At 36.8% G+C, this 22,500-nt stretch overlaps 1 protein-coding gene across 3 annotated transcripts in view; it reads left to right on the top strand.

Annotated features, from left to right (window-relative positions):
• The window catches only part of LOC135197315 (protein Skeletor, isoforms B/C-like), a 149,545-nt gene that overhangs the window by 102,691 nt on the left and 24,354 nt on the right, over positions 1–22,500 (top strand). For all 3 annotated transcript variants that reach the window (XM_064224456.1, XM_064224454.1, XM_064224457.1), the window contains exons 2-3: positions 12,675–12,812; positions 20,309–20,381. In XM_064224456.1, coding sequence (XP_064080526.1) covers positions 12,675–12,812; positions 20,309–20,381 — 211 coding nt within the window. The remainder of the gene's footprint in view (positions 1–12,674; positions 12,813–20,308; positions 20,382–22,500) is intronic.

The following is a 22,500-nucleotide window of genomic DNA, read 5'->3' as shown; positions in this document are numbered from 1 at the left end:
TTTAATTCCCTCTCGATATATGCCCTGACAACAATTAATTTCAGCGCCTCAGTGACGTGATCGGTATGGTCTTGGCCCGCCACCTCGGTGGCCGCGAGTTAGATTCTCGGGTATTCCATTGAGGTGTGAGAGATGTGTATTTCTGGTGATAGAAGTTCGCTCTCGACGTTGCTGAATAACCACTGATTGCATGCGACGTGAAAACACCATACAAACATCGAATTTTGGCGTGACAACGTATTTAAGCCAATTTATCATCATCATCATCGTCCTTTCCCATCGAAATGCGCCTTGATCACGACTAATTTCATATAGAAATACGGCATGATATAGCTGGTTCACTTTAGGTAGATTCCTAGATGAGCCGTTTGCTTAAGAGACGTTTGTTTGGCGGCCGCTGATTGGCTGGTACCGGGAGGTAGGCAGCTCCCAGCTAATCAGCGCCCGCCAAACAAACGTCTCATAGGCATAGGGCTCACCCAAGAATCTACCTCAAGTGAACCAGCTATAGCATGTTTATCAAAGTTTGTCATCACCTAAAACGCCATTTTGCAGTATGAGTCAAGGTCTGTCTGCACGATGACCTGTAACAACCGAGGGAATTGCGCAGCCAAGGTAACAATCATTGACAAATCTCTCTCTCTCTCTCTCTCTCTCTCTCTCTCTCTCTCTCTCTCTCTCGTAGTAGTAGTAGTAGTAGTAGTAGTAGTAGTAGCTTCTATCTAGCGCTGGTGGTGGTGGTGGTGCGGTGTGGCTTATATACGAGGCGTTGGGAAACCGTCGGCTTTCAACAACGAGTTTTAACAACGAGTTTAAAAACTCGAAGGCAATTCTTGAACATGCGAACGCGCTCCTCGGACGCGTGACGACGACGCCGCCGGAGTTGGCCCGCTGTCCAGAATTTAGAGGACGACGACGAGGTGTGTGTGTTTTCTTTCTTAAACTACTTTTTTCATCCATTACTATGACTTGATTTTTCGTTTTTTTTCGTTCTTTACTCAAACTTGAACGGTTTTTTTTATTCCGTTCTTGACTGAAACTAATTTTTTTCCATACTTTACTGAAACTTGGAAAAAAAAAATTGTTTGCCGTTATTTATTGTTTTTTTTTTTTTTTTTTCGTTCTTGACAAACTTAAACGATGACGAAAGTGCTCAAAAGCACTCGATGGATTTTTTATTCATTTTGTATCAAAATAACAAATTCTTTATTTTGCATTATAGAATATTATATTTTTTAAGTTTTCATTTCATAACCTTAAATCCAGAACAATTTCGTCCACTTATAGTTTTACTCTTCGTGAGTTTTTGTGGGTCACGGGCCTAATTCTCCTCCGCCAGTTTCTAATTGCACAAATAGCTTTAGTGTAAATATATGAGAGCGTTAATAGTACCCTAATAAAAGATGTTTTTATGCTTTTATACTCGAATAATGAAAGGGGGAGACTAGAGAACATCTCCCTAGATAAACATCTTGGGAGACGTCACATCAGGATTATCACGCTGTGCCTTTCAAAGCCTACATTTATCTCCTATTAGCTGCCATGTTGATACGTTCACCAACTAGTAATTTATCCGAGGTCAGGTCATCATGCGGTAGTATACGATTACGATCTTGCATGACCTGCCAAAATGACCCTTTTATGAGTTTTCCGGGAATTTTCCCGATCGCCGAAATGCGTCATAGCGTTTAGTTTGTTCGTGGTCGGAAGATGATTATCATATCTTGTTTTTTTTTTCCTCTCGATTCTGCAGTTATTTTTTTTTTATTTTTGTCAGTTGTAGCTTAGTGTTTGCAGGTGTAATTTCCTCTCATCGGAACTGCTTTAAATAAATAAATAAAAAAAAGACTTCATTGCCTTTTTAAAATAAGTTTCTTCAGCGTCCCTTTTAGTTTTCTGTAAAAGGAAGCTATTGGGATGGCACTTTTTCTGTCCGTCCGCAGATCATAAAAACTACCGAGGCTAGAGGGCTGCAAATTGGTATGTTGATCGTCCAAGTCCAATCTTCAGCCCTCTAGCCTCATCAACATACCAATTTGCAGCCCTCTAGCCACAGTAGTTTTTTTTTTTTTTTAAGGTTAAAGTTAAGTCATAATCGTACCTCTGGCGCCTCTATAGGTACCAAAAACACACAAGCCAACTAGTGGGATGTGAGAAAGTTTCTTGGGCCGTGGATAAGAATTTCGTGGGCCATGGATTAGAGCTTTATACAGCATTATACGCTGTACAGAAAATTGGTTTGCGCGGAGGAAACTTCGGCACACATTTCCATTGCTAATTTTGTTCTTGGTACCAAAACCACAATCCACCAATTGGGATGTGACCGAAAGTTGCATGGGACGCGGCTGAGTGTTTCGTGGGCCGTGGATGAGAGCTTTATACGCTGTACAGAAAACTCGATTGCGCGGAAGAAATTTGATTCGTTGTTCCCTTAGATGCCCCGGGTTTATTAAATGGTTTGAGTAAATTAAGGGCTGCCTAAGAGCAAGAGCTCGTGCTGTCATAAAGCCAGCTTTTTTTTGAAGATGATAGGTACCGGAGGGGGAACACTGGGTGTGGAAGGGGATACTGGATTTAGATGAGGATGTTGTATGAGGATACTGGGTGCAGGGGGATGCTGGATGTAGAGGGGGATACGTGTGTGTAGGGGGGGATGCTGGATGTAGGGGGGGCGGGGATACTGGGTTTAGAGGGGGCATACTTGGGGTGTAGGGGTGGATACTGTGTGTAGGGGGTGGGTGGGATGCTGGATGTAGAGGGGGGATACTGGATGTAGGGGGTGGATACTGGGTTTAGAGGGGGGATACTGGGTGTAGGGGGGGGGGATACTGAGGATACCGGAGTATAGAGGGGGATACTGGAAACAAAACGTCTCGAAGATCAAAGAACTGCGAAAACGAATCTTGTCCGGATGCAATGAATACAAGGGGGATTGAATGAAAGAAAAATGGTTGACGTTGGCGAGAAATTGCCAGGATGGTAGAGAGCGTCTGGGAAAGCTTTTGAGAAAGGTCAAGGCGGTGGAAAAGGAACAGGTGAAAGTGTTAAAAGATAAAGAAATTCAAATGGAGGAAAGTAATTACGGTGGTTTGAAGGGGGGGGGGGGGGGGCGGTAGGGGCGTGACCGGTTGTGATGGGGTGAAATAGTGGCTTTTGGGTAAATTAGGAAGTGGGTAGTTTTAAGTCATCTAAAAAAAAGGGGGGGGGGGGTTCTCTCTCTCTCTCTCTCTCTCTCTCATTGAGATATGCTGGCAAAATCCTGCCACCATTAGGCGATTATCATAATGGAGTGTGCCTGATTGGTTAAAAATGAGGAGGTCCCCTTTTAACCAAATGTGACGAGAATAGAAATCAACCAACGGCATATAATGAATTAGTCTTGGAATGACAGGACGCGTCAAAGGTTAAAAAAAATTAAGATAAAAATAACAAGTTCCTGTAATACTGAATGTTGAGGGAATTACAGCTACTGGAATTCTGAATGCTGAGGTAGATACAGTTACTCTAATACTGAATACTGAGGCAAATAAAGCCACTGTAATACTGAATGTTGAGGTGAATACAGCCACTGTAATATTGAATGATGAGGTAATTACAGCTACTGGAATACTGAATGCTGTGGTAAATACAGCCACTCTAATACTGAATGCTGAGGTGCAGTAAAGCAGTTCAGCCTCTGTGAAATTTCGCACCATTTTGTGTAATTTTGGTCAGTTTTGTTGTTCTAATTATGAAAATGAGAATAAATGCCGGGCAATTGACCGAAGAATGGGCAGTCCTTACAGGCATGGTTAACTGTGAACAAAATTTACAGCTCTCTTGACCTACATACTCAAGATAGTGCAGGTAAATTATGATAGCTTACGAAAAACAGGTTTTATATAATATATATATTATATATATATATATATATATATATATATATATATATATATATATATATATCTAATAAAAGGAGCCCATAAGAACACCAAAATATAGAGAGAAAAGTATATATATCAAAGATCTTGATCATGTAAAATAATGTTATAAATTTAGACATTAGCCCTGTGCCAGCCTTAATATCTTAAGCCTTTTAAAACTTCCGCTATAGTATATATATATATATGTATATATATATATATATATCTATATATATATATATATATATATATAATATATATATATATATATATATTATATTATATATATATATATATATATATTATATATATATATATATATATATATATATATATATATATACCAGCAACAATTTAGACTGCTTTGAATGTCAACTTAACTCATTTTAACACACGGAGATCTCATTCTTTCCTTCACCAAAATAGTGCAAAGATCAAAGTTAAAAAAAAAATGAAAAAGTTAATAATAAAAATTTACAAAGTCAAAACTTATTTAGACAGTAGCACTATGCCAACCGAAGTATCTTAAGCCTTTTAAAGCTTCACACACACACACAAATATATATATATATATATATATATATTATATATATATATATATATATATATATATATATATACATATATATACATGAAGTTTTAAAAGGCTTAAGATACTTCGGTTGGCATAGTGCTACTGTCTAAATAAGTTTTGGGTTTGTAAATTTTTTTTATTAGCTTTATAACATTTTTTACTTAGATCATAGCACTATTTTGGTGAAGGAGAGAATGAGATCTCAGTGTGTTAAAATGAGTTAAGTTGACATTCAAAGCAGTCTAAATTGTTGCCGGTAAAAAGTGAACATAAATTTTGCATACATAATGAAGCAACAAGAAGCCATTTGACGAACCATTTTCCTCGACCTAATGTACGCAAGCCTGCTTATGCTCTTACTGTACATATTTATACCCAAGCAAAAACTTAACATTTTGCAAGCGTCACATAAATTAAAATGAAGTTTGTCAAGAAATGTTTTATTTAACACTTGTTTTTACACTGTTGAGTTCATGGTGTTCGTGTACGATAGTTTTGATGTGTTTATTAAAGCAGTCTAATCGGGCGTTTTAATACATTGCTCATTACGTATAGTAGGTTGAATCAAAATGGTATTTATCTTTGTTGAAACCCGGTTACGTCTACCTTAGAATCCCATTTTCTATGGTTGATCAATTAACCGTTTTCTTTCTCGGCCGTTATGGGTTTAATTAAACAACGCGTCTCCAGGTAAAATTCGTGACCGCGTACTTATTATTACGCCACCTCGGTCGGTCAGTCGGGCCCGGCATCCTTGTTAGTTGCGGTAATGACAGAATGAGCTAAGTAGCCGTGTAATGGTCAGCTTGCGTCACGAACGGGTAAGGAAAAGAATGCGGTGAGCTTTTAAGAAGTAAATGCGTAGTTATGAATCGTGAGAGGAAACATTAGCGCTGGATTAAGTAGATAAAGTAGCTTGGTACCGTCAGACAACCTCATTATTCCAGTTGGAGGTACACGCAAGTATAGTTGCAAGAGCACCGAGAGAAAACGCTGCTAACCAAAGGGAAGGTTCATTTAGTTTTACCGAAACTAAAGACGGTCTGTACTTCATATTGGTAATATTTTTGAAGTTAGTGATCAAAAGGAGGAAGTTCTGAAGAACGTAAGAGTGATGAATGAAGAGTACCTGTTACCTTTGCTTTGAATGGAGTCGTGGAATACATCCTCGTCTTGCTTGGTGTTTTTGTAGGGGTAGGGGGTCGCACTAGTCCATGAGTTCCAGGGGCGTTGTCCAAAGGTTGCTTGCTTGGAATGGAGTCTTACTTTGCGTTTTGGGGGGAGTCGTACTAGTTCTTGAGTTCCAGGGGGCGTTGTCCAAGGGTTGCTTGTATTTTGGGGGAGGGGGGGGGGGGGGTCGTCGTCCTAAACTTGCTTAGAGTTCAAGGAAGCATTTTAGTATTGCTTGAAGTTTCTAGAGGCGGACTTAGTATCGGAAGGCGTCATAGTCTGTCTTGCAGTATGGGGTGGGGGCGCGGGCGTGTGGTGGACCTCATCCACCTTGAAGTTTAATTTTAGGGCGCACGCCCAGTTCTTTTGGGGAGTGTCGTTTTAGGGGGCGTTACCCCCTCGTCCCAGGGGTGTGAAGTTTTAGGATGCATGACAACTATCTGAGTAGGGGAGGGGCAGGGAGCCGGAGTTTTGAAAACATGGCAGTCTATCTCACTGGGGCAGTGTTTTAGTACGTGTTGCCTTTTTGTCGGAGGTGGGGGTTGATATTTTAGTAAGTATGCCCCCTTCATCTTTAGTGAAGGGGTTTGAGTTTTAGTATGACTATGACTCCCTTGTTGCAAGGGGGATCATGTTGGAAATTTTGGTAGTGTGACTTTTCTCCGGGTTGGGGGTTGGGTTTTTTGGTAAGGAGCGATCCACCTTGTCTTTTAGAGTGTTAGAGAGCATCTCTCTCTCTCTCTCTCTCTCTCTCTCTCTCTCTCTCCTCCTGACACGTTCCGAGTTCCCGTTTAAATCTTGTTAAGAACGCAAGGGTACAGTTCTCCTAGATTAGAGCAATCAAATCTGCTGTTTTAATACAGTCTTTTAAGAGTGTTAGGGAGCATTCTCTCTCTCTCTCTCTCTCTCTCTCTCTCTCTCTCTCTCTCTCTCTCTCTCTCCTGACACGTTCAGAGTTCCCGTTTAAATCTTGTTAAGAAAGCAAGTGTACAGTTCTTCTAGACTAGAGGGTTCTAATCTTGAAACTCATGCACGGCAGTCACGAGCGGCGCTCTTCCAAGCGTTAAAGAAATTACGTATCTGACTAACCTAGTTTCTTCGCAACATTTTTGTGTTATGTAGCAACAATGAAAAGCAGAGTAGATAGTGGGGGGAAACACACTAGAAATTGTTTTTTGGGGAAACTTGTGGGGTGTCTTAACAAGGTCATCTTGTTCCCGGGTATCTAGTTTACTTGTCTCTCTTTCTGTCGCTGGGTTTTATAGCTTTATTTTTTTTATTATTTTCTGTTGCTGTATTTATGTAGCTTCGAAAAAATAGCGCTCTCTCTCTCTCTCTCTCTCTCTCTCTCTCTCTCTCTCTCTCTCTCTAACGCCTCATAAATATAGATGTAATAAGTTTTAGGTGAAATTGCCTATTGTTGGCAATTTTTTTTCTTTTAATATAGTCAAGATTATAGTTAAAGAAGTTTGATTGGAAGAATATGTTAAGTTTCGCTTCGCCATTATCTTTGTTGTTTAGTTTTTTAAATTGCTTTGAACCTCTATTGTCTGTATGTAACCAAACTACGGATGGAATCTTGTGCAATGGTGAACAGCTTTGGCTTCATTAAAAAAAAAAAACACACACACACACACACACACTTTTACCTGGATCCTGCGAACGCTGAATTTCATGAACACTTAGTTCCTATTTTTTTTTATTCGTCCATATTTCTTATTATTTTGCTTAGTATAGGGTCTCCTATGTAATAAATTTTATTGTGCTACAGTTAAACTGATATTGTGTTCATTTTTTTCAGTTTTATACAGCATAGCTTTTCAATGAAATGATATCTAGATGTATTCCGGTTTGGATTTCAAAGGTCGTATGGGTATGCAATTTGAAACATTTCTGATGCACGTCGTTCATTTAATCGGATCGGAACCACTTTGCAATAATATATATATATATATATATATATATATATATATATATATATATAATATATATATATATATATAGCCTTTTCAGCTGTGTATATATATGTATATATGCATATATATATAATATAATATATATATTATATATATATATATATATATATATATATATATGTATGTATATATTGTATATATTATATATATATCTATATATATACTATATAGTATATTATAAATATATCATATAATTATAATATTTATATATATATATATATATATAAATAATATGTTATAGTGTAAAATATATATATATTATATATATATATATATTATATATATATATATATATATATAGGCCGCTTTGAAAAAGGCCGCCTTGTGATAAAAGGGTATTTAATTTAAGAGTTGTCTCAAAAATATTCAGCTGAAGTCTCCGTAAAATGGTTTTGTAATTGTAATTTGCTGCTAATGTTTAAGTGCTAGGCAATCATTTGCTCGCTCTCTCTCTCTCTCTCTCTCTCTCTCTCTCTCTCTCTCTCTCTCTCTCTCTCTCTCTAAGCCATGGTGTCAAGTGACCAAATTAGCAATACTTAAATCGCAAACTTCGGAATTTTAATATTGTCCCCAACTTCAAGTTCATTTGTTATCGTTATCGAAATCGGAATATCAAAAGAAAAATTAATTTTAAACCATTTTTCATTTTTCAGAATTAGCCTCTGTCAGTATTTCTGGGGATAAATCTGGTGTTAAAATGGCATTGTAAGAATAACAGAAAGCTCAGTGTTGAAAAAAAAAATATGGCGCACAGTCTCGAAAGTAAAACGAAGAGAAACCCTTCGGCAGTGAAATATATTTTAAAGTATCAGATTATCTTTTAAGTGAGAATGTCTTTAGGCAGGCGCTCCATACTTTTTACATTTTCATTCTAATAAATAAATCATAAATATCCTATCGTAAAATTGCTGCATCTTTACCTCAACGCGAAGCACTTTTTCCAGACCCTTTTATGCTTTTCCATAGGGCTTTCCTACCCCCCTCCCTCAACAAGAACAACAACAACAATAGTTTGTAATCCTTACTCCCCGATTAAGCGAAAATACCAAAGCCTTCTGGTGAAGATCCAGTTTCCCTTCGGTGCGATCTGAAGAATTGCCTTGAGCGACCGTACTTTTCACTTTCCTCTTCTGAGTATGGTACAACCCGAGGTGCTTGCTAATGGAAGAAATATCTCGTGTTTCCTGAACCTTTTGTGTAACTACTCTTGCAAGGCATCTCAATAGAGTTGTGGGAAGAACCAGTTAAAAGCACCACCAGGTTGCCCTACAGCTGAAATAGGAATCTTAGAATAGCAAAGATATCTAGGCCTATGTTTAATACGATCATGTTTTAAAATATCAAAAATATCTAGGCCTAGGTTTAATACGATCATGTTTTAAAATAGCAAAAATATCTAGGCCTATGTTTAATACGATCATGTTTTAAAATAGCAAAAATATCTAGGCCTAGGTTTAATACGATCATGTTTTCCACTGTGTCATTCAGGTACTAATAGATTTTTGAGAAGCATTAGAAAATAGGACAAAAAAAATTTGTAGATGTTTAAGGAATACATGTTTAGCACTATGTAGTAGATTCACATCAACCGTGCATCTGATGTCTAGTAGGCCAGTCCCTTACGGCGCTCCTGATTGGCGGTTGATAAGCCAATCACAGGGCGGGAAACTTTCAGTCTTTCGAGAGAGTTCACATAGGCAGGATGTATGTTCCACCTCTCCTGAGGGATACTTTTGAAAGACTTATCCATTAGGAGAGATGGAACATACATCCTGGCTATGTGACCTCTCTAGAGAGACTGAGTTTCCAGCCCTGTGATTAGCTTATCAACGGCCAATCAGGAGCGTCGTAAGGGACGGCTCATGTGAATCTACTATAGCAATTCTGTCTGTTGACTCACGGTGCCATGAATCAAGTGTCCGTGAGGTTTTCCCCTTCTGGTTAGACGGGGCTCACGTTGCGTCAATGTCGGGGAAACTTTCGAAGAGTCAAAACATTTCCTGCTGTGGCGGAATTCACTTTTGTAAAAGAGTCCTATCCACGCCCGGAATTATTCAAACTTCGGCGAGGCGTGAATCCTGTTTGCTGATTGTCCTTGGTGACTTTTCGAGTTGTCGTAGGGTGTGACTTGTAATTATCAGACCGTGGAAAACTTGAAATGGGGCCATTCATATAGTAGATGACTGAATGAAGAAAAAAAAAGGAGTAATTTTTCCTGATAAAATTAAAACTGTATTCACGTCGTAAAATAAACTTTTCACTTGACTCCAGATGCCTTGGTAGTGTTCAGTCCTCCATTCTTGCGTGATTTATGATATCATCTAGTAAGTGACTGGCATTTATTGTTAATAGAGCGAAAATTTTTAAAATGCGTATTCGACGCTGCCGAAATAAGAGACGGTATGTGCAGTTTTATGCATAAATTTCGAACCCTTCTTCAACCTCAATCAAAACCCCTTCTTAACCCCTTTCCAGTGATGGAAACTAATGAACTTTTAGAAAGAATTAGCCTGGATGGTGTTGGCAAAATAGGTTTTATAATAACTTTGGGGAGGAAGAGTGCTCCAGAAGGTGCCAGTCTAGCTAGTTTCAGCAAGTCTTCAGGGATGAGGGTGCTAGACCCACCTCCTACCCCATAAACGTTTAAGAGGCTTTTGTTCGTGTTTTCTCTCTCTCTCTCTCTCTCTTCTCTCTCTCTCTCTCTCTCTCTCTCTCTCTCTGGTAAGGCACCCATCCAAGTATTGACCTGACCTAATTCTCTGATCGGACATCCATTGGTACAGCGAGCATTATTATTATTATTATTATTATTATTATTATTATTATTATTATTATTATTATAGTAATGAAGAAATCAACAATCGTATAGGTCTAAATATATACTTAAAAAAAAAACTAAATCCTAAACGACAGCTTTCGAGAACCTGCTCGGTTCTACTCTCAACCTGACTGAGGAGAAAAAAGCAGGTTCTCGAAAGCTCGTTTTATATATATATATATATATATATATATATATATATATAGTATATATATATAATGCACATATATATACATATTTATAATATATATATATATATATTATATATATATATATATATATATACATAACCATATATATATTAATTTTTAACATATATTTATGCACACACCATTTTGGATTTCTTCACCATTTTAAGAACTACGGCTATTATTATTATTATTATTATTATTATTATTATTATTATTATTATTATTATTATTATTATTATTATTATTATTATTATTAAAAATATCCGCAATTATATATTAAAAATATATTTCTATGTAAAAATAGAACAAAGACTTCCTCATCACCGTTCAGGTGTTCGAAAGTCTGTTCTATTTCTACATAGAAATATATTTTTAATATATAATTGTGGATATTTTTTAATAATTTGTTTTCACGAGACTGTGAATTTCTTAACATTATTATTATTATTATTATTATTATTATTATTATTATTATTATTATTATTATTATTATTATTATTATTATTAAAGCAATTTAGTGGTTGACGAACCAAATGTCCGGTTATGACCTTGGCGACATACAAGGGTGAAAGTGCCGAGTCATCTCACTTTTGAATCATCAAAGTTCCATTAGGGTAGATTACAGTTCAGTTGACCGGACCGTGTAACACCATTTTGCCCGGTCCGTAATCCCTCCGCCAAGGTAAGTAGTTCTCGCAGATGACCCGCAGCCGACCAAACACGTCTGCAATAGCGTGTTGAAATTAAGAATATCAGCTGTGCATTACAAGGCCAGTCTGGTATGCAATTAGTTCTCGGAAATTTGCATACAGCTTTGATTATCCTGTTTTTAAACCACCCCTGGAGTTTATAAGTTACGTTATTCACGATTTACCTTATTGAAGGATTATAAGTCATTATTAGTGCGGCAGAAAATAAGCGAACTTCAAAAATAAACCAAATGTTAATTAAAAGACCAAAAGTTTTCTTTTTTTTTAATTTTCTTTCCTGTTGCGAGAGATATATGTAGAATAACCCCTTTTGTTTATGCAATATAACTTTGTTATCGAGTTGTCACGTTGGCGTGGAAGTGGGCGTTTTTTGAAAAGCCTTCGGGAATGTTAACTTGATTAAACAATTAACTTTTTTTAACACTGCGCTGAATAACAGTTCCTCATTCTCTCTCTCTCTCTCTCTCTCTCCTCTACGTCTCATCTTTCCTCTCCTCTCTCTCTCTCTCTCTCATCTTCTCCTCTCTCTCTCTCTCTCTCTCTCTCTCGGGATTAATCCCGGGCTTTGCTCCATTCCATTAGGTTAAGCTTCTCTGAGTAAACCCTTGATCACCCTTGAGCTGTACATCAAAGAGATACAACACTTGCTGGAAGTCTTCGTGACAAGTTTAATTTCAAATGAGGAATATATTATTGTCCTTCACTTGAAGTCAGTCATCCCTTTATCCGGATATTTTATTTACTTAACCCTTTCCGCGCTGTTGCCTTAACATGCCAATACAACTGCTCGACTTCACCCGAACAGCTGCAATTTAAACGTTTTAGGACTTGCAGTTTTGGATGATTTTGGAAAAATCCTAAGACCCTTAGGATTATTCTTAGTATATATAATTTAAGCTGCAGGTCTCAAGTAGGCTAAAAAGTGTAAATTATGCAAATTTTTTTAATTCCTATCTACTTGAGAAATAAAATAAGCTGTTATTGTGCCACTGTATGAAAAATAAAGTAAGCTGTTATGCCAATGTATAAAATTCAGTTCAGTTTTCTTTTTTTCATAGCTGTGGTACATAGGTTACATATTACGATAAAATGAAATGGATATTCAAGATGAACTTAATCTTCATCTTACATAAAAAAAAAAAATATTGTAGGTAATACTGTACTCATTTTCATTGTAGCATTCATGTCCATAGATTGCATGCTTGCAATTTTCTTGTAAACACATTAGAAATAGCTTTATTTTCCTTAGTAAGAATGTTATCTTAGCATTTCCTTTGAAACCCAAAATTTAAACTTGTTGATCCTAAATATTAACTCAACTTTTCTTTTGCAGTGGTGGAGGGACAAGGCTACTTCGGGACGAGGATTGGCCGCCTGTCGGAGCTGCAGCATCAAGTCAAAGGAGAAGTGTACGCGGTCGACTCACGTACGATTCACATCAAAGGGTTCTCATATGATGGCACGGCCCCTGGTGAGTTTTAAGTAGTTTCTGTTGTCCCTATGAGAATTTATACTAGTTTTTTGTCTTTACGAGATGAGTGAAGTCTTTAGTTTTATTTTATTATAAAGCTGTGAAGGTAACTTAGAAGAAGGGGTGGTGTTAGATATTTGATTCCATAGGCTAAGCTGAGGCACGCTATCATGATCAATGTAGTTGTATCTAATATTAAGCTTAGAATGTTTGAGTTAGGCATATGATTCCATATGCCTTAACTTAGGCAAGATGTCTTGAGCAATGTAGTAATATCTTACTATAAGAGGCATTATGTCTGTCCATCCATCTGTCATTCAATCACGGCCAAACGGCTGGTCCAATGAGCATGAAACTTGGTAGGGTTATAGTGGGGACCCCGAAGATGGTTTATAATGGTGTTTCACCCTACCTTCCCCCCCCCCTCCAAAGGGGATGGGGGTGAGAAGGTATTCCCTGAAACGGAGCTGATTCTGCCCATGAAACTGGGCTGGTTATGCCCATAGAATTAGGTACTTTACGAATTTATTATACATAATTTCTGTATACTATGTTTGCTAGTTTTACTAAGCATAGTAAGGGTGAATTAGGTGTGTGTGTGTATTATATATTATATTAATATATATATTACTATATATTCCATAATATTATATATATAATATATAATATAATATACATACACACACACACACCTAATTCACCCTTACTATGCTTATATATATATATATATATATATATATATATATATATATATATATATATATATATATATAACATAAGCTTCATGTAGGCACGATATCTTCAACACGTTTCGTAGATTACCCCCTTGCGACGAAGGTATGGATTTCATCTTGTATATGCTAATTTTATCAATTTGGTATGTTACAGCGTGGAAATGTTTATCATAACAATTGTATCTTAAGTTTTAGTTGTTATTTGAGCGAGGGATCCACTTTTATTCAAAATAACTAAGTAAGAAATATGATTGCCCATACAAAAAAAAAAATAAAATAAAATCTCAAAGCTTTTAATCTGGTTTGACGATTCGGATGCATATATAAAAATAAGTTTTTGTTGTTCGTATTCTGAAGGATTAAGCCTAAAGCCTTTTAGTTTCATTGGAAAAGCCTCTTGGGATTAGGATTCCTTCGAGCTGAACCAGTCGTGCATTTTATGCAGTGTTGATAGCTTCAAAATAAGTGGGTCATCTGCAATAACACATGTTCAGTTCAGGTCAGTGATTTGACCCGATAAATGACACAGTTTTTTGACCTGTCTGAGTTTCATGTACTTTAGTAATTATTAGGTAGCCGAAATCCCAGTCTTTTCCATAACCTTGAGGTTTTTTCCGAATATCGACAAATCATTTAATAGATAATTACCTCATTTTTTAGAATGAATCTCTCTCTCTCTCACACACACATACACACACACACACACAAGCAGCGCCTCAGTGGCGTGGTCGGTTTGGTCTTAGCCTGCCACCTCGGTGGCCGCGAGTTCAGTTCTCGGGCATTCCATTAAGGGGTCGGAGATGTGTATTCCTGCTGATAAAAGTTCACTCTCGACGTGGTTCGGAAGTCACGCTAAGCCGTTGGTCCCGTTGCTGAATAACCACTGGTTCCATGCGACGTAAAAACACCACGAGAACAAACAAAAAAATCCTCCTTTCTCTCTCAATTTTATTTAAACTCGTTGGCTCTTTTTTCTCTTGTCATTTTTTGTTCTGTCATCTCCTCGTCGCAGCGGAAAGGCGCGAAGACGGTGAAGGATCAAAAAAAAAAAAAAAAAACTAAGCTGGGAAAAATCTTCGGGAGCGAAGGTGACCAGAAAAAGCATCTTCCGCTCTCTGGGATTTAGACTCGAGTAAACAACATCTTCCCATAAAAGATTTCCTGGTCTGCCATATTGAGGGGAGACAGACAGACAGACAAGGAGCTACAAGGATTAGGATGTCTCAGACTTATTATTAGTCCATCCTAAGAGGAGACATCGCCTGCTCACTTCTCTAGAAGCAGGTTCCACTGTTCATTCAGTGTCCTAATAATGATTTTGTCTAGCTTTCTTTTAAACTCTTCCACACTGTTGCTGTTTACGACTTCTGGTGGCAGTTTATTCCACGTGTCATATATCTTGTATGTGAAGAAGTTCCCGCAATGGGATGTGTTGTATCTCTTCAGTTCTTGTTTCCATCCATTATTTCTTGTCTGGTTTTCGTTTGAGTGATGGGGAGATGGAGGAGAGCGAGAGTAGTCTACCCATCATTTTATCCCTTGGTATCAGAACTTATTTGTTCCCATGACTCGAGTAAATTCTTGATAGAGCCTGAACTAGAAAAAAAAACTTAATAATATTAATTCTTTTGAAGGTTTTGATACCCAAAATTTGGTGAATAGCATGAAAATTAACCTGGCCTTTCGCCAGCACGGGCGCTTGCTTGTTGAGGCAACTAATGAGTGGTAATAATTAAAACTTGACTACTTGGTCATTCCTGTCTGGGTTGTGTAGATAATGACTATAGTGGATCTAGAGTTACGGGCTTTCCCTAATTTAGGATGGAAAATCCTGGATTTACGATGGAAAATCCGGGAATTATTCGTTAACCATAATATTTATCTACTTTTCCCCTAAAACGTTTTCCCATCTCCTGCATAGGAATTATTCCTTTGCCAAAAAAAGAACAAAAATGCATGTCTGTTTTAAGAGTGAAGAAAGACGCTTATCTAGCTATTTTTATGTCAAATGTATAGATGAATTATCAGATTCCTGGCTATATTTATAAGTCTCCCTTTTCCTAAACTCACTCTCTCTCTCTCTCTCTCTCTCTCTCTCTCTCTCTTCTCTCTCTCTCTCTCGTCTCTCTCTCTCTCTCTCTCTCTCTCTCTCTCTCTCTCTCTCTCTCTCTCTCTCTCAAAATAGCTCGTTGGACGTGTCATCCACGGAGATTCTGTTATCTCGTGTCAATATTCTCCCTTTTCTGAAAGGTAATGTTTCACAGTTTGATAAATTTCGAAAGACAATTAAAAATGCTCTTGTTCTTTACCATTGTGAGGCAAAGGACAATGCAACGTTCCTTCCGACCCCCGTGCAGTTTTGGGTCTTAAAAAAAAAAGTGAAAGAATCCAATCGTAGGATTAGTAGATTCTGGCTCCGTCTCTTTTGCGATTGACCTTTGGCTAATCAAATAGAGGATTAGAAGGGATCGGCGTAGGGGGAGAGAGGCAGACCTATTTAAACCCCTTATTTAGAATGCCCCCACCTCACCCCACCCCCTGTCTTCTTAACCACAGTGAGGAAGACCCACTTCATTACGATGTGAAGCTAAAATCAGAAGAAATATAACTACGTATTGGAAAAATGAAATGGTTTGATGAACCGGATGAGAACAGAGAGGAGGAAACTTAGAAATAAATCCCTTTATGGGATTTATTTCTAAGGTGCACTTTAGGCATTACTTACAACCTCTTTCGTTCCTTTTACTGTGCTTCCTTTCATATTCTCTTTCTTTCCTCCTGTTACACCTTTCAAACCTTATTACTGTCAATTTCCATTTCAGCGCTTGATGGCCTCATAGGTCCCTGTGCTTGGCCTTTGGCCTAAATTTTATATTCCAATCAACTTAAAAATAAATGTGCTTTATATGATATCCACAACGAATTACAGTGAAAGAGTGTACATGAGCTTTACATAGAAATAACCACAATGAACTACAGTGAAAAAGTATAAATGAGCTTTACATAGAAATAACCACAATGAACCACAGTGAAAAAGTATAAATGAGCTTTACATAGAAATAATCACAATAAACTACAATGGAAAAGTATAAATGAGCTTCACTTAGAAATAATCACAATAAACTACAATGAAAAAGTATAAATGAGCTTTACATAGAAATAATCACAATAAACTACAATGAAAAAGTATAAATGAGCTTTACATAGAAATAATCACAATAAACTACAATGAAAAATTATAAATGAGCTTCACTTAGAAATGATCACAATAAACTACAATGAAAAAGTATAAATGACCTTTACATAGAAATAAATCACAACAAATTGTAAAACTACAATTGAAAAAAGTATAAATGAAGCTTCACATAGAAATAACCACAATAAACTACAATGAAAAAGTATAATGAGCTTCACTTAGAAATAATCACAATAACTATATCAATGAAAAAAAAGTATAAATGAGCTTGCACATAGAAATAATGCTTCACATAGAAATAAATCACAAACTACAATGAAAAAGTATAAAATGAGCTTCACTTAATAAAAATAAATCACAATAAATAAAACTACAATGAAAAAGTATAAAATGAGCGTTTACATAGAAATAAAACCACATTGAACTACAGTGAAAAAAATATAAATGAGCTTTACATAGAAATAATCACAATAAACTACAGTGAAAAAGTATAAATGAGTTTCACATAGAAATAACCACAACGAACTACAGTGAAAAAGTATAAATGAGCTTTACATAGAAATAATCACAATAAACTACAGGGAAAAAGTATAAATGAGCTTCATATAGAAATAACCACATCGAACTACAGTGAAAAAGTATAAATGAGCTTTACATAGAAATAATCACAATAAACTACAGTGAAAAAGTATAAATGAGCTTCACATAGAAATAACCACAATAAACTACAGTGAAAAAGTATAAATGAGCTTTACATAGAAATAACAACATTAAACTACAGTGAAAAAGTATAAATGAGCTTTACATAGAAATAACCACAACGAACTACAGTGAAAAAATTATAAATGAGCTTTACATAGAAATAATCACAAACTACAGTGAAAAAGTATAAATGAGCTTCACATAGAAATAACCACATTAAACTACAGTGAAAAAGTATAAATGAGCTTTACATAGAAATAACCACATTGAACTACAGTGAAAAAAGTATAAATGAGCTTTGCATAGAAATAATCACAATAAGACTTCAGTGAAAAAGTATAAATGAGCTTTACATAGAAATAACCACAACGAACTACAGTGAAAAAAGTATAAATGAGCTTTACATAGAAATAATCACAGTGAAATACAGTGAAAAAAGTATAAATGAGCTTTACATAGAAAGAACCACAACGAACTAGTGAAAAAAATATAAATGAGCTTTACATAGAAATAATCACAGTGAAATACAGTGAAAAATTATAAATTAGTTTTACATAAAACTAAAGGAATGAATGAGCCTTAATGAAACTATCCACAACGAAATACAGTCAGTCACATGCATCAATATCCTTCCTGGCAAGTTGAGTTTGATGTTTGACTTCAGTGCAAAGTTTAGTTTTCAAAGTTGAGTTTGCTCGTAGTTCTAACTAACTTTGTGCGGAGTTATTTTTACCCCTTTTTCGGAGAGGTGTCACTGGGACCGAATCTTGACATTGGAACATTATTTTACGAAGGTGTTTGACCACAAAAGCAGTTTCCAACGTTTTTCATATATAGAGGTGTTGCAGGAGCCCAGTCTTAAATTTAAACTTATTATTTTATGAATCGTCTGACTTTCAAGGCAGCTTAGCAGGCATTGATTGCTGTCGTCATGTCGTAATGAATTCACATGAAGTGACGTAGATATAATAATTTTAATTATTGTTAGGCAACTTCACAATATAAATTATTGATGAAGCCAGAATATTAACTATTTTCAATGTAACAAAACATCGATTTTGTGAGTAATAACGGCATTAGAGCGCCTCAGTCGCGTGGTTGGTATGGTCTTTGCCTGCCACCTCGGTGGCCGCGAGTTCGATTCTCGGGCATTCCACTGAGGGGTCAGAGATGTGTATTTCTGGTGATAGAAGTTCACACTCGACGTGGTTCGGAAGTCACGTGAAGCCGTTGGTTCCGTTGCTGAATAACCACTGGTTCCACGTAACGTGAAAACACCATACAAACAAACATAAAGTGACGTTGATATGATAATTATGGTTAGGCAACTTCGCAGTATAAATCATTGATGAAGCCAGGATACGAACTAATTTCATTGTAAGAAGAAAAATTTTATGAGTAATAACCGCATTAGATCCCAAGTCCCAACGACAAATTCAAATCAGTGGAATGTGACTGTAGTGTAGCACGCAACAGTCAAAACCTTGGGTAATTAAAAAAAAATTCTCATGAGTCTGATGAAAAGATTGTCAGAAAAACACAAAAAGGTCTCCACGGCAACGAGTGATAACCGTTGGTACACAGCAGTTGCTGTGATAGGTTACAGATGCTAGATGAGCTAATGCAAACCAACTGAAAATATTGAAATTAGTGACTTGCTAACCAGAACGTCAATATATATTATATATATATATATATATATATATATATATATAATATATATATATATATATATATATGTGTGTGTGTGTGTGTGTGTGTGTGTGTGTGTGTATGTATGTATTGCACACATACATATACATCGTCCAAACAATGACGAAGAAACTGACTAATCCAACGAAAGATGATTCCCAATTGATTCCTCCCTAAACGTTATTGTAATTTGTCGCACCACGAAGTTAATCGGGCCTTCCAGTTGCCGCACCAATGCCCCTCGTAGCTTCCACATTAACGCCCTCGGTCACGATTGACTTGGCCCTCGAAGGGGGCAGTCGACGCCGCTGTCGTCCGAATTAGGAATGCATAGATCAGCCTCGCGGAGTGAGGGGAGAAGACGTGACGGATGCTCAAGAGGGGAAACTTGAGATGAGTCTGAAGCCCAGATGTCGTTCTTGAAGAGTAAAAGCGTTGGTGTGACGCATAGACTGTACTGTCTAGTAATATGAACCACTGTAGGCATTACTTTTATGTTCTTTACAGCGTCCTTTCTCCCCTAGCTGCAACCCCTTTTGGTCTTTTTACTTTACCTCTATTCATATTCTTTCTTCCACCATTTCCCAACAATCATAGTGCAACTGCTTTAAGGTTTTCCTCCTGTTACACCTTTCAGACCTTTTTACCGTCAATTTCAATTTCAGAGCTGAATGGCCTCTTAGGTCCCAGCGCTTGGCATTTGGCCAAAATTCTATGTTCTGTTCTATTCTAGTACCGGAACGATACCTGTAATGTCTTAATGGTCCTTCGAGAGAAGTCGTGGTATTGATATACACAGGTATAAGAGATTGTCTTGGCATAAGTACTTTCATACTCAATATGTTTGTATGATGAATATGATATGTCTCCAAAGTTGTTATCTCTGACGACAAGGCTGTGCTGTAAAGTACGGTACAGTTTTGTGTTTCATGGAAATATTGCTTATCAGTAATGTATACATGTCACGAAAGATGTGTATACCGTCATATACTCAACGATATGTTGATACAGATGCATACAGTGTATAGTGTATAAAAATGCATAGTAGCTGCACCTATTCCTGAGTTAGGTTTGCATATGAGAGAGTTGGGGAAAGGATGAATCTTGATCCAATGCATTTTTTTTTAATGGGCTTAGTTTCGTTTACATGAAAACCTCATTTTTCATTTCAGATGCTTTCTTCTACGCTGGATCATCTGGTCGACCCAGTGAATCCGGATTCATTATTCCAGACGAGAACGGAGGGTGAGTGATACATTGCCTTCTTTTTCTTATTTTTTAATGAGAGTGAAAGCTTCTTCATCATCAATTTGGATAAGTGTGTGAGCACTTGTATTATCTTAAGTGTATATCGCGATCAGGTTAGGTTAAACTAATTTAGATAAGCTTGGCGCTAAACGGTGTTATCTAGAGATCTGCTTTTTAAACAGCAGAATGATATATTTCCCATTTTTCCCCCATATCAGGAATTTTTCCTAACCAGCAATTTGGATAAGTATGATTTCGTTTGTAGTCTCGAGTGTATAATGCGATTAGGTTAGGTTAATTTAGGTAAGGTTAGCAGTAAACCAGTACCCCTAGAGATCTGCATTGTAAACAGCCGAGGATACATTGCCATTTTTTCACACACCGCTATTTAACTTTTCTTAATTTTAACCAGCAACTTGAATAAGTAAGATTACGTTTGTATTCTCAAGTGTATAATGCGATTAAGTTATGTAAAACTGACTTAGATAAGTAAGAGCTAAATCCTTTCCCCTAGAGGTCGCATTACTAGCATTTTTTCACCATGTTAGTGAATTTTTCCTAAACAGCAATTTGGATTAAGTATGATTGCATTCGTAGCCTCTCCTATATAATGGGATCAGGTAAGGTAACAGGAATTTAGGTAAGGTTAGAACCACACTAATAGTAATTTCTATCAAGAACTGCATTTGCAAACAGCATTTTTTTTTACCATGTTAGTGAATTTCTCCTAACCAGCAATTTGGATAATTATGATTGCGTTTATAGTGTCTTCTATATAATGGGATCAGGTAGATAACAGTAATTTAGGTAAGGTTAGAACCAAACTAATCGTAACTAATATCGAGAACTGCTATCAAGATCTGCATTTGCAAACAGCATTTTTTTTGTTACCAGTTTAGTGAATTTTTCCTAACCAGCAATTTGGATAGATATTGTTTATAGCATCGTGTATGTAATGCGATTAGTTTTGGTAACACTAATATAGATAAGGTTAGAACTAAACCGTTAGTAACTTCTATGATTTGCATTGTTACCAGTAGATCGATCAGATCACACGAAGTAAGTAGGGTTTCCTTATCAAGAGAGTTGCAGTAAGTACCTCTTTTCCCTCTGATGGACAAAATAACAGTTGAATGAGAATTTAGGAGGAAGGGGCGACCCCTTTCCCTCTTTCCCCTCGTGAAATGTGACCCCTCATTACGCCACAGCCGAAGGGGAGTCTCCCTTAATCGGACCAAACGGAGAAATTATAGACAATATAGAAAGTGAATTTTCGTGCCGAACTGAGCGATGTTGCCAGCGACGTTTTTGTGAAGTGTTAAGTAAACCAAGTGTTTGGTTGTGGAATGTTTGAAGTTAGATGAAGGGACTGATACTTGCATGCTAGGGAAATATGCAAAAACATGAAGTAACTGATTTGTATACACAAAGGATTCTGCATGAACTTAGTGTTGATTACTGCTACTAAAACTTAACATGCATACACCTACGAGAGAGAGAGAGAGAGAGAGAGAGAGAGAGAGAGAGAGAGAGAGAGAGAGAGAGATTCATCACGTAAATGGATATCCCCAAATAATTCGATAGCGGAGAATGAGTGAACAAACTGTCCCACCAAAATTTAATACATTAGGTATTTTAGCAATCCTTCCCCGAACGTATCCCGGGGTTTCATGCTTTTTACATATTTTCATACATACCTTTCAGTATTTTGAATTTTACCGGCAGGGGCCACAAGAGATGCAATGTATCCCCCCACCCCCCCCCCACCCCCCCAAACTATGAGACTGGGAATTGTATCCCCCCCCCCCCCCCCGCAAACTATGGAGACTGGGAATTTTGATTAATTTTTGTATGGGAGTTATGTACGAGAGTAAGAATTTTTTTTCAACCCAGGCACAGCGTTCATATTGGTTTGTTTCATAACCCATTTTTTTCCTGATACTCTATTTCTTTTTAACGAAAGTGTGTCAAATTACTTTCTCTTTTGAGTTGGGGTGTAGTCGGATGCGCGTGTGCACTGTTGTGTATGAATATATGTATATAAGTATGTATGTGTATTGGAATTCAGGGAATCTGCTATATATTATAATTGAAAACATCTTAAAGTGAAATCTCA

Source organism: Macrobrachium nipponense, chromosome 18, assembly GCF_015104395.2.
Source record: "Macrobrachium nipponense isolate FS-2020 chromosome 18, ASM1510439v2, whole genome shotgun sequence".
In the NCBI taxonomy this organism is placed as follows: domain Eukaryota; kingdom Metazoa; phylum Arthropoda; class Malacostraca; order Decapoda; family Palaemonidae; genus Macrobrachium; species Macrobrachium nipponense.
Note: the sequence above shows the minus strand (reverse complement) of the source record. Positions and strands in the feature narration are given on the sequence as shown.